This window comes from Balaenoptera physalus (genome assembly GCF_965194825.1).
Source record: "Balaenoptera physalus genome assembly, chromosome: 10".
NCBI classification, from domain to species: Eukaryota; Metazoa; Chordata; class Mammalia; order Artiodactyla; family Balaenopteridae; genus Balaenoptera; species Balaenoptera physalus.
Genome location: NC_138889.1, coordinates 56,871,972 through 56,889,041, shown reverse-complemented (window position 1 = coordinate 56,889,041; position 17,070 = coordinate 56,871,972). Strand labels below are relative to the sequence as shown.

General features: G+C 44.1%; 1 protein-coding gene across 2 annotated transcripts in view; it reads right to left on the bottom strand.

Moving 5' to 3' along the window:
- The window catches only part of TENM4 (teneurin transmembrane protein 4), a 740,746-nt gene that overhangs the window by 15,478 nt on the left and 708,198 nt on the right, over positions 1 to 17,070 (bottom strand). For both annotated transcript variants that reach the window (XM_082410302.1, XM_082410301.1), the window contains 3 exons: positions 15,589 to 15,761; positions 4,689 to 4,924; positions 770 to 1,066 (listed from right to left, as the gene is read on the bottom strand). In XM_082410302.1, coding sequence (XP_082266428.1) covers positions 770 to 1,066; positions 4,689 to 4,924; positions 15,589 to 15,761 — 706 coding nt within the window. The remainder of the gene's footprint in view (positions 1 to 769; positions 1,067 to 4,688; positions 4,925 to 15,588; positions 15,762 to 17,070) is intronic.

Below are 17,070 nucleotides of genomic sequence, written 5' to 3'. Positions count from 1 at the left end.
CCAAAGTCTCTCTTAGCACTACCACAAAATGCTGCTCTCGGAGATGCGAACACTGCACAGGGTAGGGGAGACAGATCACAGATCAAGCAGAGCCTGGGCCCTGGACAGGTGACCAGGAGCAAAACATTAAGTAAGGATCTGGGTATCAGAACTGGGGCATGAAATACAGTCTGTTTCAGGAATAAGTCAGTAGATAAAAGGCCTAAAGGCATCTGGGCATCAAAGTTAGCATTTTCTCTTATTTGGGACCAACTTTTGATTTCAGGCCCTTTCTGATTCCAAGTCCCTGGGATGAACTGAATCCTGACCTGAAGCAGAAGGTACATACTAAGGCCACACCTAGCACTTGAAGCTCAGGACTAAGCACCTCTTGCTTAATACTAATCCCCAGGCTTTTGCCTTGTTCTCTGTGACCAGATCACACCAAGAGCCTTAGACCTGGGAGCAGACCCCTGCCTGGGTCTGGGCCCGCAATCCTGCTCTGTAACTCCAGAGAGTGTTTGGGTCTAGCTCCAGCCTATTGGGTGGGACTTTCACATTCTCCTGTCCCAGGACCCCCCACTTACCACCCCATCACCATAATCCATCCATACACCACCCGGGACCCCCTGGCACTCTGAGGCAGATTTTCCTGAACATTTCCTTTTGGAGACCACATGGGTCAGATCCATCCCACTGAGGTCAGCAGGCTGGGCCTGGCCATGGGTTGAGCCACAGTGATGGATCTTCTATATGGCAAGGCCAGTGATGGAGGGAGACAGACACCTGCCTTCTCTAAGTACGTGTAGCTCCAGGTCTTCCCATCAGCAAAGATCCTAGATGTGATGCGACCCGCCTGATCGTATTCCATCCTCTCAGACATGATGCCCCTCTGGACGCCAGCAATGTGGCCCCCTGGGGAGTAGGTCACGTTGACACCATTCAGCCTGCTGCTAGGTGACCAGAGGCTGGGCCGCCCCGCCTGGTCGTACAGGATGCGGAGGGTGAATTTGCGGTGGTCATCATAGATCTTCTCTGTGCGTGTCACACGGTCAAAGTCCAGAGACAGGAGGTTCCGGTTGTGAACCTGGGGAAGGGGTAGGAGGAAAGAGAGAGTTAATCTAGACATTGAGAACTTGGTCTGAGAAGCTCCCGAGTAGAGGGGGCAGCACAGGTTGTGGGTGTCAACAGACAAGGGTTTGGGTCCTGGCTCTGTCCCCTGTCAGCTCTGTGAAGTTTCCTCATCTGTAAAATGGGAATAATCATGCCAATTACATAGGGCTGACGTGAAGATAAAGACAATGCAGATGCTGGGTAAAGAGTAGCGGAAACGATTACATCATTTCCTAATATGATTCTCCTAATGAGGATAGAAAGGCAGATCCTTCTTGACTCCCTCCTGAAAAGGGAGAGGCCACGTGGGCCCAGCAAATCAGTGCCTGACCCCGTTATTATGTGCCAGTGTTTGCACTCGTGCTTGATACCAGGGAGGCCACAGTCAGGGACAGGCTCCAGGTCCCGTGGCTGGTGAGTGACTGAGTCTGGATTTGACTCTCACCATTGCAACGTGCCAACATATGATGTGTGGTCCTCTGAGCAAGTCCAGCCCTTCTTAGGGCTTTGGACTCCCCGTCCCCTCTGGGGCCTCTCCTGCCCTCTGCCACCACAATTAGGGCTTCTTGGTCACCTCAGTTAGCTCCAAGACATCTTCTTCTTCCTGGAGGCCCTGGGAGGCAGTGTATGTTTGAGTCTGGGATGGCTTCTCTGACTGGGGGTTGCCAGGGGACACTGTCCTAGGTTTTAGAACATTTTGCTCCTTCCTCTAGACTCAGGAGCCCATTGTATGAGCTCTACCTGGGCTGCTAGGTCAGCACACAATTCAGTTTCCTTTCAGAGTCAGAAATACAGGGGTCCCACAGGGGTAGCAGTAAACCAAGGTTTTTCATATTTTAGTTAAGAAATATACTTCAGAGGCCTGTTTCTGTATTTGGATCCACCCCTTAGGGGTGCCAGTTGTCCCTGAAACACTGCCAGGTACTCTGAGGCTAAAATGCTGGTTCTCTCTAAGTGGTGCTGGGCCTGACGGGGCATTTGGGCACATTTTCGGACTCTTCCATTAGTTACTGGTTAAGTTTGACAAGTAGGTAAGAAGCCCCAAGAGGAAAGCAGACGAGGCAGGCCATATGATGCCAACCCGCACATGTGGATTAAGGTAATGAAAGGCCCTCTGGGGCCTGTGTGGTAGAAAAGGGCTCAAGTCTAGGAATCAGGCCAGGAGTCCAGCCTCAACTCTGTGACCGACTTTTCTGTGTGACCTTGGGCCAGTGCCTTTCCCTCTCTGAGTCTCAATTTCTTCCCCTGTGAAACAGCAGGGCTGTTGTGAGGATTGAAGAAACCTCAGTAAATTACCTAGCGGAGGGCTGGGCATATTGAAGGTACTGAGTTAATGGTTGCAGTTATTTCCATTAAATGACAGCAAATGATCGTGGTCATTCTCAGAGGAAGTAGAGACATGTGTGTCTCCCCCTTCTCCTCAAACAGATTCTAAAGCCTTGAAAATCAGGATTTATAATGATGGTGCTGAGATGACTTTAGCTGTGAATGGCCTGGTTAAAATAAGGTTGCCTTCCCAGGGGTAATCAAACACAATTGCAGGAGCAAAAACAGTGTGGCAGACAATTCCCATGAAAAATCAGAGGCGTTGGAGGCTGAAGCTGTGTTCTTTGCCGAGAGGGCAGGGGAAGATGCGGGGTCTGCACTGCCAGCAGTGATGGGGGCCCTTTTAAAGCATCTCTGGGAAGGTCCCTTGTGACTCCCCACAAGGTGGTACCATCAAGCCAGCCGCCCCCCTCACCTCCTGGAGGGCCCCCAGTGAAGAGGATCTACACCTCTGCTGCAAAATTAATAAAATTGAATTAAGCAGCTCACTGGGGAACCACCTAATGCTTCCTGTGCTCAGCAGGGGCAGCAATGAGATAATTTTACATCTTTCTTTATTAAAAAAAGTTCCCAGTTGTATAAAAAATGAGCTCCATTATGGCGCGGTGCACCCGGCTAACATTCTAATTCCACATCCCGCCACTGTGGGTGGCCATTTATTTTGGGAGGACTCGGAGATGCGGTCGCCCGACTGGAGCGTCGTTCATCTCAGGCTCGGAGAGGGACCAGCTGATGCCTGGGGAACTTCTGGTCCAGTTCACATGGCAGAGAGGAAATCCTAATAGCACTCATTGGTGCCATTTATTGAGCACCTGGGGTCTTCCAGCGCTGGGCTAGGTGCTTCAAATATATCATCTGGTTTCTGCAGAGGAATCTGAGGCTCAGAGGAGCTGCTCAAGGCTACACATGTGGCCCAGCCAGGAATAAAACCAGGTCAAACTTTCTACTTAGCTCACTGCCTCAGATGTGTATGAAGGGCTCCTGGAGAATTCACACAGGGGGCTCAGTGAGGCCATGGATGGTGTCCCACAGAGAACAAAGAAAGCTAGGCCTTCTCTGGGGAGCCAGTGGAAGGCTGTTTCCCACATTAGATAGTTGCTTGAGTTCTTGACTGCTGAGGAACACAGGAAACCTTGTTGTCTGGGCTCTAGTTGTGTGACATTGAATAAGTAACTTACTGTTTCTGTATCTGTTGTGAGAATGGCACTATGAGACAGGGTGCCTATTTCTAGTCATTACTGCCTCCCAGCTGTGTGAATCAGGAAAAATCCCTTTTCTCTCTGGACCTTGGTTATCCCATGCATGAATCAGGGGCTTAAGTGAACTTTCTTTGTGAGAAAGGGCAGGGGGCTCAAGACAGCCCCGGCCGTGTTGCATGAGGATGCTTCTGTGGCTTTTAGGAGTCAGGAGCATGTGGCTCAGTCCTGTGGTACCCTGCAGCTCGGCAAGTCTCCACGGAGCACCTGTGGTCTGCAAGGCACTGTGCTGAAAGCCAGGTCTGGGTCCTCTGTTTTCACCCTCCCCACTGCCTTCCTTTCTGAAGTTGGAGGGAAAGAAGCTGGGCAATCTGGCCCTGGGACAGAGGCCACACTATAGAGACATGGGAGTCAGGCAGAAAAAGGGCTGGTTCAGGGCATCCACACACTGAAAAGTGCTCTGAGATGCCACACTGCAGATGCCAACCCCCTGGCAGTGACAGCTACGGTGGGGTCGTTCTGCTGTCTTAGGAAGGATAACTCTGCCTGGAAGGAGAATGTGGCTTAGGTTCCAAAGAGCTAAACTGACTCTTGGTACATGTTAGCAACAGTAATAACAGTAATAAGAATAACAATAAAAGGACAACTAGAATAGGTATTACTGACCACTTATTATGTGCCAGACTCTGTATAGGGCACTCTATGTATTATTTCTAATCCTTGGAGCAACTTGTAAATTGGTTTGATCTTCCCCATTTTATGGATAATGAAATTGAGGCTTTACGAGATTACGGATTTGCCCAAATTCACTCAGGGAATAATAGAAGCCAGAAGCCTGACTAACATCAGAGCCAGTGATCGTTTCACTAGCACAACTGAAAAGATACGCGAGCCTCTTACTGTGTGTAGTCGCTTAATTTCCTTTCCCCTTTGCAGATGAAGCAACTGAGGCCCAGGAACACTTTCTCCCCGGGACAGTTTCAAGAAGAGTCCAGTTCTCAGATGCCTCCCCCTTCGTTCCCCCCAGGATCCAGCCGCCCCCAGGGGCTGAGACCCGCCGGAGGCCTGGCTCACCCGAAGCCGGCGCCCGAAGACGGTGACCTGGCCGCGAGCCTGCTCCCTGCGCTGCCGCCACTCCACCAGGTTGAGGCCGTTGTCGATGGGCAGCGTGACGTTCCGCTTGCCCACGGTGGGGTTGACGGTCCCGGCCAGCAGGTGGGGCTCCGTCTGCAGGGCCACCTCCATGCCGTTGGCCAACAGCAGCCGCAGGGAGCCGTCGGCCCCGATGTAGTAGCTGTTCCGGACCTGGTCTGAGGGAGAGAAGAGGGACGGACTCTGCTCAGGAGGGTGGAGGACGGAGGGAGGTGTGTGTACAGCAGAGGCAGTGGTGTGGTCTTTAAACGTGTTTATGTTTCCGACTACAGAAACAAAACACTGTCATTGAAGAAAACTAGGAAAATACATGTAGGTCCGTGAGCTCAATACCCAAAGGAAACCACTGTAAATATTTTGGTATATTCCTAGATTTTAGGATATTTCTGAATACATTTACAGTTAAAAATGGTTGCTGGGCTTCCCTGGTGGTGCAGTGGTTGAGAATCTGCCTGCCAATGCAGGGGACACGGGTTCGATCCCTGGTCTGGGAAGATCCCACATGCCGCGGAGCAACTGGGCCCGTGAGCCACAACTACTGAGCCTGCGTGTCTGGAGCCTGTGCTCCGCAACAAGAGAGGCCGCAATAGTGAGAGGCCCGCGCACCGCGATGAAGCGTGGCCCCTGCTCGCCGCAACTAGAGAAAGCCCTCGCACAGAAACTAAGACCCAACGCAGCCAAAAATAAATAAATAAATTAAAAAAAAAAATCTAAGACATTTGGTTTAAAAAAAAAAAAACATGGTTGCTTATGGAGGTTTTTCACTGATCACTGTATTATATCGTTGAATATTTTCATTAATGTTTTTCTTAATGACTGCATGTTATTCCATTGCCTGGAAATACCAGGATTTATTTAACCAGCCCTCAAATAGATATTCTGATTATTTCCAGCTTTGCATAATTACAGGTAACACTGCAGATAAATATATTTTAATCATTATGCTAAGTGAAAGAAGCCAGACACGAAAGGCCAGATATTGTATACATCAGTACATTTATATGAAATGTCCAGGATAGGCCAACTCACAGAGACAGAAAGTAGATTAGTGAGGGAAAGGGAGAATGGGGTGTGATTGCTAATGGGTATGGGGTTTCTTTTTGGGGCTGATAAAAGAATTTCTGGAATTAGTGGTAATGGTTGTACAACTTTGTAAATATGCTAAAAACTGCTGAATTATACTCTTTAATAGGGTGGATATTATAGTATGTGAGTTATATCTTTATTAAAAATATACATTTTGGATAAATCAATGTCTTCATTTGGGGTTATTTAATCAAAACAGACTCCTAAATGTAGGATTACTAGAGCAAAGGGTTGAAAATTTTTAAGCCTCTCCCACTAGGGTAATAACACTCTTTGCAACAAGGTGAAAAATAAGTACAATATGTATATCAATGACAGAATGCCAAATATATATATATATATATATATATATATATATATATATATATATATATGTTTTAAATTGCTGTCATATATACATATATGTGTGTATATGTCATATATGTATATATGACAATGATTTAAAAACAGGCTTGAGTTTGAATTTTTAAATCTGATTAAAATATTTCAGTTAGGATCTTTTAGCTAACAGAACCTTCTGGAGAAAAAGTAAATTTCAGGTGTAAAATGCACACTGTGTTCTTTTCTAAAAATGGAAACATTTGAGTCTGCGCTGCAGTCACCTGCCTCTTGCCCTTCCTTGGCTGTTGCTTCTGCCTGCACTGCCCCTATGTTTAATAAATGCTAACCCAAGCCCTTCCTTGAAGGCTCTGCTTAAACGTCATCTCTTCCCAGAAGCTTCCCTTGTTCCTCTGGTTGGAACAAATGCCTCCCCCTCCCTTAGCCTCTTTATTGGTCTCATTAGGGGTCCTGCAGCTGAGGGGTAGGGGGGTTCACCACTCTGTGAGTGAATGAATTCTCAAATACCTAAGTGTCTACCGTGAAGGCACTATTGCACAGAGATTAAGAGCATGGACTCTGGAGCCAGGTTGTCTGGGTTCAAGTCCCAGCTCTGCCGCTCTCTTGCTGCAAGACCTTGGGCAAATTCCTTAAGCTCTCATGCCTCTGTTTCTTTATCTGTACACTGGGGATAATAATTGTACTGTTACCTCACAGGATTAAGCAGGATAATGAATATGAAGAGCTGAGAGCAGTACTGCACATCTAGCGCATGTTACGTAAATGTTAGCTATTACTAACATGCGCCTGGCGCCGTGCTGGTCACTGTCACATCTATCTCTTGTCATCTCTCCTCTATCTTCACTGCCCCATTTTACACACCTGTCAGAGTGAACTTTTCTAGTACCGATCATGGTCCTTCTATAAATCCCCCTTCCTTTTAGATCAGTGCTTAAGAGAATGTGTTCTAGTGCTTAAGAGAATGTGTTCTAGAGCCTATTTGTCTGGGTCCAAATACCCTACTAGTTGGGTGACTTTGGATAAGCTACTTAACCGCTCAATGCCTTATTATCTTCATTTGGAAAATGGAGATATTAATAATATCTCAGAAGGTTGTTGTGAGGATTAAAAAGGATGATGAATGTAAAACACTAAAAATATACTTCATACTGAGTAAGTGCTCAAAATATTAGCTATTATTATTATTATTGCACGTGCTCAGTAAATATTTGCTGGATGGAACTAGATATATACTAGGCTATGTCAAGCAATAAGGATGTGGTTTTCGTAGGTAACCCTCACTGAATCTTCCCTGCTAGGATGGCATCAGATCAGCCTCTCTCTCTCCCAACCCCTCGCCCCCATCTTTCTCCCTTTCTCTCTCACGCACGCAGAATTCTAAAATCTGCCTCAAACTTGCTATGCATTATTCACCGACAATCTGTATTTTACTTCCTTTGAACAGTGAAAAAGCCTGTGTCAATTTATCTTTTAAAGCTGCTCCTTGCTGAATCCACATATGTCCATTAATGGTGACTTTGGATGGAACAGCATCTGTCGAGGCCCATCTCAAACGATCCCTGTTTAATGTAAGCTGTGACTTCCCAAGGCTGCTGTTCATTAGTAGCTACTTCTTATTTCTTCCCATAGTTCAGACGTAAGATGAAACCGAAAGAGCTTTTAACGAAGACTCTACTGAGGTGGCTGCAAAACTGAGGAGCCGAGCCTGGTACGAAAGGAGAGCTTGGCACAGGTCCCAAAGAAGAGAAAGAGGTACCACATTTCCTGGATTCTGAGATGTACTTTTCCTTTTCACGTTTTAACGTTTCTGAAATTGGAATGTGTCTTAAGTCCTTGTACGGATTTTGAGCAGTGTCTCTCCCCAGCCCCCCACCTGAGAAGTTGTTATTAAATTGATGGTACATTTTAAAACTGAGGAGATGTGGCACTTCTGAATTTAAAAAGTTGTCTAAATATTGGAAGGCCTGCATTAACTTTTGAGAAAAATGCTGAAAGCCAGCTTAGATGTATGGAGCACAGGAGACGATTCTTAACCACAGGGAAGAAAGTAGGCTTGAAGGATATGATGTCTGCGTGTCATCAGCTGCCCTGCTGTTCTTGGTCAGGCAGAACCCTGGCTGGTTTGGAACTGGTACCTTTTCTTGCCAATAACCCAGCCAGGGCATAAATACCTAGGGTCTGTCCCAACCCACTGGTAAAGGTGCTTGGTGGGGAAGGAATTCCAGGGCTTGATTTCTCTTTCTTTGACTGAGAACTGCTATTGTTCTTTGAGCTTTGGTAGAGGCATAGGACCACATTTGGGAAGAAAAATGGTTGTGAAAATATATGGTTATTTTCTTACAGTAAATCAAAATGCCTGTTAATTAATTAATCCAACAAGTACTTTCTAAGCAATACTATGTGCCTGGCCCATGCTGGTCACTCTATGTATACTGTCTAAAGAAACTGTCTGAGAGGAGATTGGTTCAAGATGGCGGAGTAGGAGGACGTGCTCTCACTCCCTCTTGCGAGAGCACCGGAATCACAACTAACTGCTGAACAATCATCAACAGGAAGACACTGGAACTCACCAAAAAAGATACCCCACATCCAAAGACAAAGGAGAAGCCACAATGAGACAGTAGGAGGGACGCAATCACAATAAAATCAAATCCCATAACTGCTGGGTGGGTGACTCACAAACTGGAGAACACTTATACCACAGAAGTCCACCCAGTGGAGTGAAGGATCTGAGCCCCACGTCAGGCTTCCCAACCTGGGGGTCCGGCAACGGGAGGAGGAATTCACAGAGAATCAGACTTTGAAGGCTAGTGGGATTTGATTGCAGGACTTTGACAGGACTGGGGGAAAGAGAGACTCCACTCTTGGAAGGCACACACAAAGTAGTGTGCGCATCGGGACCCAGGGGAAGGAGCAGTGACCCCATAGGAGACTGAATCAGACCTACCTGCTAGCATTGGAGGGTCTCCTGCAGAGGTGGTGGGTGGCTGTGTCTCACCGTGAGGACAAGGACACTGGCAGCAGAAATTCTGGGAAGTACTCCTTGGCGTGAGTCCTCCCAGAGTCTGCCATTAGCCCCACCAAAGAGCCCGGGTAGGCTCCAGTGTTGGGTTGCCTCAGGCCAAACAACCAACAGGGAGGGAACCCTGCCCCACCCATCAGCAGTCAAGTGGATTAAAGTTTTACTGAGCTCTGCCCACCAGAGCAACACCCACCTCTACCCACCACCAGTCCCTCCCATCAGGAAACTTGCACAAGCCTCTTAGATAGCCTCATCCACCAGAGGGCAGACAGCAGAAGCAAGAACTACAATCCTGCAGCCTGTGGAATAAAAACCACATTCACAGAAAGACAGACAAGATGAAAAGGCAAAGGGCTATGTACCAGATAAAGGAAAAAGATAAAACCCCAGAAAAACAACTAAATGAAGTGGAGATAGGCAACCTTCCAGAAAAAGAATTCAGAATAATGATAGTGAAGATGATCCAGGGCCTCGGAAAAAGGATGGAGGCAAAGATCGAGAAGATGCAAGAAATGCTTAACAAAGACCTAGAAGAATTAAAGAACAAACAAACACAGATGAACAATACAATAGCAGAAATGAAAACTACACTAGAAGGAATCAATAGCAGAATAACTGAGGCAGAAAAATGGATAAGTGACTCGGAAGAGAGAACGGTGGAATGAACTGCTGCAGAACAGAATAAAGGAAAAAGAATGAAAAGAAATGAAGACAGCCTAAGAGACTTCTGGGACAACATTAAATGCAACAACATTCGCATTATAGGGGTCCCAGAAGGAGGAGAGAGAGAATGGACCTGAGACAATATTTGAAGAGATTATAGTCGAAAACTTCCCTAACATGGGAAAGGAAATAGCCACCCAAGTCCAGGAAGTGCAGAGAGTCCCATACAGGATAAACCCAAGGAGAAACACGCCGAGACACATAGTAATCAAACTGGCAAAAATTAAGGACAAAGAAAAATTATTGACAACAGCAAGGGAAAAACGACAAATAACATACAAGGGAACTCCCATAAGGTTAACAGCTGACTTCTCAGCAGAAACTCTACAAGCCAGAAGGGAGTGGCATGACATATTTAAAGTGATGAAAGGCAAAAACCTACAACCAAGATTACTCTACCCGGCAAGGATCTCATTCAGATTCGACGGAGAAATCAAAAGCTTTACAGACAAGCAAAAGCTAAAAGAATTCAGCACCACCAAACCAGCTCTACAACAAATGCTAAAGGAACTTCTCTAAGTGGGAAACACAAGAGAAGAAAAGGACCTACAAAAACAAACCCAAAACAATTAAGAAAATGGTCATAGGAACATACATATCGATAATTACCTTAAACATGAACGGATTAAATGCTCCAACCAAAAGACACAAGCTCGCTGAATGGATACAAAAACAAGACCCATATATATGCTGTCTACAAGAGACCCACTTTAGACCTAGGGACACATACAGACTGAAACTGAGGGGATGGAAAAAGATATTCCATGCAAATGGAAATCAAAAGAAAGCTGGAGTAGCAATACTCATATCAGATAAAATAGACTTTAAAATAAAGAATGTTACAAGAGACAAGGAAGGACACTACACAATGATCAAGGGATCAATCCAAGAAGAAGATATAACAATTATAAATATATATGCACCCAACATAGGAGCACCTCAATACATAAGGCAACTGCTAACAGCTCTAAAAGAAGAAATCGACAGTAACACAATAATAGTGGGGGACTTTAACACCTCATTTACACCAATGGACAGATCATCCAAACAGAAACTTAATAAGGAAACACAAGCTTTAAATGACACAATAGACCAGATAGATATAATTGATATTTATAGGACATTCCATCCAAAAACAGCAGATTACACTTTCTTCTCAAGTGCGCACGGAACATTCTCCTGATAGATCACATCTTGGTTCACAAATCAAGCCTTGGTAATTTTAAGAAAATTGAAATCATATCAAGCATCTTCTCTGACCACAACACTATGAGATTAGAAATCAAAAACAGGGAAAAAACCACAAACACATGGAGGCTAAACAATACGTTACTAAATAACCAAGAGATCACTGAAGAAATCAAAGAGGAAATCAAAAAATACCTAGAGACAAATGACAATGAAAACACGACGATCCAAAACCTATGGGATGCAGCAAAAGCAGTTCTAAGAGGGAAGTTTATAGCAATAAATCCTACCGCAAGAAACAACAAACATCTCAAATAAAAAATCTAACCTTAACACCTAAAGGAACTACAGAAAGAAGAACAAACAAAACCCAAAATTAGTAGAAGAAAAGAAATCATAAAGATCACAGAAGAAATAAATGAAATAGAAACAAAGAAAACAATAGCAAAGATCAATAAAACTAAAAGCTGGTTCTTTGAGAAGATAAACAAACTTGATAAACCATTAGCCAGACTCATCAAGAAAAAGAGGGAGAGGACTCAAATCAATAAAATTAGAAATGAAAAAGGAGAAGTTACAACAGACACTGCAGAAATACAAAGCATCCTAAGAGACTACTACAAGCAACTCTATGCCAATAAAATGGACAACCTGGAAGAAATGGACAAATTCTTAGAAAGGTATAACCTTCCAAGACTGAACCAGGAAGAAATAGAAAATATGAAAGGACCAATCACAAGTAATGAAATTGAAACTGTGATTAAAAATCTTCCAACCAACAGAAGTCCAGGACCAGATGGCTTCACAGGTGAATTCTATCAAACATTTAGAGAAGAGCTACCCATCCTTCTCAAACTTTTCCAAAAAATTGCAGAGGAAGGATCACTCCCAAACTCATTCTATGAGGCCACCATCACCCTCATACCAAACCAGACAGAGATACTACAAAAAAAGAAAATTACAGACCAATATCACTCATGAATATAGATGCAAAAATCCCCAACAAAATACTAGTAAACAGAATCCAACAGCACATTAAAAGGATCATACACCATGATCAAGTGGGATTTATCCCAGGGATGCAAGGATTCTTCAATATACGCAAATCAATCAATGTGATACACCATATTAACAAATTGAAGAATAAAAACCATATGATCATCTCAATAGATGCAGAAAAAGCTTTTGAAAAAATTTAACACCCATTTATGATAAAAACTCTCCAGAAAGTGGGCATAGAGGGAACCTACCTCAACATAATAAAAGCCATATATGACAAACCCACAGCAAACATCATTCTCAATGGTGAAAAACTGAAAGCATTTCCTCTAAGAGCAGGAATGAGACAAGGATGTCCACTCTCACCACTATTATTCAACATAGTTTTGGAAGTCCTAGCCACAGCAATCAGAGAAGAAAAAGCAATAAAAGGAATAGAAATTGGAAAAGAAGAAGTAAAACTGTCACTGTTTGCAGATGACATGATACTATACATAGAGAATCCTGAAGATGCCACCAGAAAACTACTAGAGCTAATCAATGAATTTGGTAAAGTTGCAGGATACAAAATTAATGCACAGAAACCTCTTGCATTTCTATACACTAATGATGAAAAATCTGAAAGAGAAATTAAAGAGACACTCCCATTTACCACTGCAACAAAAAGAATAAAATATCTAGGAATAAACCTACCTAGGGAGACAAAAGACCTGTATGCAGAAAACGATAAGACACTGATGAAAGAAATTAAAGATGATACAAACAGATGGAGAGATATACCATGTTCTTGGATTGGAAGAATCAATCTTGTGGAAATGACTATACTACCCAAAGCAATCTACAGATTCAATGCAATCCCTATCAAATTACCAATGGCATTTTTTATAGAACTAGAACAAAAAATCTTAAAATTTGTATTGAGACACAAAAGACCCCGAATAGCCAAAGCGGTCTTGAGGGAAATAAACGGAGCTGGAGGAATCAGACTCCCTGACTTCAGACTATACTACAAAGCTACAGTAATCAAGACAATATGGTACTGGCACAAAAACAGAAACATAGATCAATGGAACACGATAGAAAGCCCAGAGATTAACCCACGCACCTATGGTCAACTAATCTATGACAAAGGAGGCAAGGATATACAATGGAGAAAAGACAGTCTATTCAATAAGTGGTGCTGGGAAAACTGGGCAGCTAAAAGAATGAAATTAGAACACTCCCTAACACCATACACAAAAATAAACTCAAAATGGATTAGAGACCTAAATGTAAGATTGGACACTATAAAACTCTTAGAGGAAAACATAGGAAGAACACTCTTTGACATAAATCACAGCAAGATATTTTATGATCCGCCTCCTAGAGTAATGGAAATAAAAACAAAAATAAACAAAGGGGACCTAATGAAACTTAAAAGCTTTTGCACAGCAAAGGAGACTACACACAAGACGAAAAGACAACCCTCAGAATGGGAGAAAATATTTGCAAACGAATCAACGGACCAAGGAGTAATCTCCAAAATATATAAACAGCTCATGCAGCTCAATATTAAAAAAACAAACAACCCAATCCAAAAATGGGCAGAAGACCTAAATAGACATTTCTCCAAAGAAGACATACAGATGGCCAAGAAGCACATGAAAAGCTGCTTAACATCACTAATTATTAGAGAAATGCAAATCAAAACTACAATGAGGTACCACCTCACACCAGTTAGAATGGGCATCATCATAAAATCTACAAACAAAAAATGCTGGAGAGGGTGTGGAGAAAAGGGAACCCTCTTGCACTGTTGGTGGGAATCTAAATTGATACAGCCACTATGGAGAACAGTATGGAAGTTCCTTAAAAAACTAAAAATAGAATTACCATATGACCCAGCAATCCCACTACTGGGCATATACCCAGAGAAAACCATAACTCAAAAAGACACATGCACCCCAATGTTCACTGCAGCACTATTTACAATAGCCAGGACATGGGAGCAACCTAAATGCCCATCGACAGATGAATGGATAAAGAAGATGTGGTATATATATACACAATGGAATATTACTCAGCCATAAAAAAGGAACGAAATTGGGTCATTTGTAGAGACGTGGATGGATCTAGAGACTGTCATACAGAGTGAAGTAAGTCAGAAAGAGAAAAACAAATACGTATATTAATGCATATATGTGGAACCTAGAAAAATGGTACAGATGAACTAGTTTGCAGGGCAGAAATAGAGACACAGATGTAGAGAACAAACGTATGGACACCAAGGGGGGAAAGCGGCGGGGGGGTGGGGGGGTGGTGTGATGAATTAGGAGATTGGGATTGACATGTCTACACTAATATGTATAAAATGGATAACTAATAAGAACCTGCTGTATAAAAAAATAAATAAAATAAAATTCAAAAAAAAAATAAAAATTGGAAAATGAAAGAGTAAAAAAAAAGAAATTGTCTGAGCAACCCTAGGAAGCAGGACTTGTAGTTCAGCCCCATTTCCCAGCCCCAGAAACTGAGGATCGGAGAAGAGTGACTCCACCCAATTCACACAGGTTGCAGCTGGTACAGCAGGCACAGGGGTCCCAGTGTGTCTGCCCCCGGAACTGCTGCTCTTTGCACTGCCCTGTACCATTCAACATGGCTTCAACTTGCTTTCTTTTCCCAGAGTAGAAACTTGAGGGCCATGGTGATGGGGTGGGAGAGTTAGGACTAGAATTTGGCACTCTGACTCCCAGGCCAAGGCTGTTTTTACTACTTTGTGTCAAAGCTTTTGGGAGTATGAAAAGCTATCTGGAGGCTGGGGAAAAACGTCAAGCAAGGCTTTCCCTAGTCATGGCTTCTTTTTTCTCATGCTTACTAAGTCCAACAAAGCTGCAAGCTCCACTCTGGGTCACCAGGGCCCATGAGAACAATTGAGGCAGACAATTCACAGCGAGGTTTCATCCTTGTGATTTATCTGAAGTTAAAAGATCAACTCATATCAGGGATTATTTGATGGACACAGAGAAGGGTCTCTTCTCTATAGACTCCTAGGAGAGTAACAAAGCGCTCTCACCTGAGATTCAGGGAGGCCTTCTCCACGCCCAAATCCCTTTCATAATTAGGTGTAATTATTCTTGTCCTTTGTCCTCATCTGCACCAGAGTGAGAGTCAGTCTTTAATCTGGGAGCCATTAGAATGGCAGAATAGTGAGGTCACCTGGATTAGCAGCTAACGGATTCTCTACCCTCTGTTCTGCTGATAATGGAATGAGACAATGAAATATTATTCTGAAGCTTGAGGGAGAGAATTTACAGGGCTCAGACTGATGTGTTTTGAAAATTAGGTGGCAAAACAGAGAGAAACCAGTTGTTATGCTTTCTTGTTCTTGGGCAGCTGCAGTTAGCAGCTTGTTTCTTGTGTCATCCTCTTTCAAAGGGGTCTCCCCACCCCATGGTCTCCAAGACCCCAACCCCCCACCTGGCTTACCTTGCAGCAGTGTATAGAAGGCACCCGAGGCAGACAGGTTGGTGGTTATGGTGACGTCATCCTTGCTGGACGTCTCCACCTGGACATGCACTGAGCTGTCTGTATCACTTCGGAAACTGCTCACCTGGCCAGTAGGGAAGGTCACATTGGTCAGGCGCCCAAAGCTGTCGTACCTGAAAACCAAGGGGTGGCTCTGAGTAACAGAAATATAATCGTGCCATTGCTGGAACTTGGCATGTTCTACCTTATGCCATGGTTTTGCATGTTCTGCTTTTCTTTCTGGTCAGATACATTTCCACGTCTCCTGCATCTCCTTGGATACCACTCCACCTGCTGATATTCAACTGTAGGCAAACAACTTACCTCTCTGAATCTTCCTTTCCTAATTCTGTAGAGTGGAGATGATAACCCCTGCCCTACCCACCGCCCAGGATTCCTGTGAGCAACATGTGGAAGTGCCCTGTCACTATGTCACCCATGAAGGGTGAGATGATGGTGCCCATATGAGACGGATGACCCAGAGTCTTAGAGCTGGGCGACTCCCAGAGGTGAGCAGTCAGACTGATTGCTTGAATACTGGCTCGACCACCGCCCACCCCCCACCCCCCAAGAACTGTAGGTTTCTCCTGAACAGCACTGGAGATAACCCTAACCCTAATCCAGGAAGCTACAGATCCTGGGAAAAGGGGACTTTGAATTCCAACCAGGATTCTGCTGCCACATAAGCAGGCTGGACAGATGGGCTCTAGCAACCCCTTCACATCTAGGTTTCACATCTGGCACCAAGCAGCTATGTATCTGTGGCGCTCAAAACTCACAGCTTCACTCTGGTGTGGTCTTTCTGAAGTATCATAATTGAATCTTAATCCTCTTTCCCATTCTCCTGATGAGACTAAAAGAAATACCTAAAATTATTCGCCACCTACAGTATGGCATTCATATTGTTCAGGTATGGTGCTAGTCGCACAATGTCCATACATTCTTTCATTTAATCTTCACAACTAGTCTAAAAGGTACATATTAGCTCCTTTTTGGAGGAGGCTCAGAAAAGTGAGGTCACCTGCTCAAGGTCGCACAGCTAAGTGTGATAGAGTCGAAATTCAAACTCAGCTCTGTCTGCTTCCAAGCCACCACTTGGTTCTCTGTCTTCAGGGAGCATTTCCGTACTGTCTATTTGCAAGTATCCATCGCATGTGCTCTCTTACTTGCTGCAGAGTGATTGGGAGATAGCGGGGAGCGGGCTACTAACATTTCGTAATTACGGGAGGCTGAAGTGTAAAAAGGTAGGTTTTAAAGATCCTTTTTGCCCTTGTGTGCGAATGGGGAAAAAGTTCTTCGCTCAGATGCCAGTATTTCTGACTTCTACTCAGGCTCAAGCTTATAGCGTGGGTTCAGCTGTATACGTCTCCCTCATGTACTCTGGGTCTCCCACTGGACTTTTTTTTCCTGCTTGGCTTTTAATACTAGGGTAAAGCTGTCCTC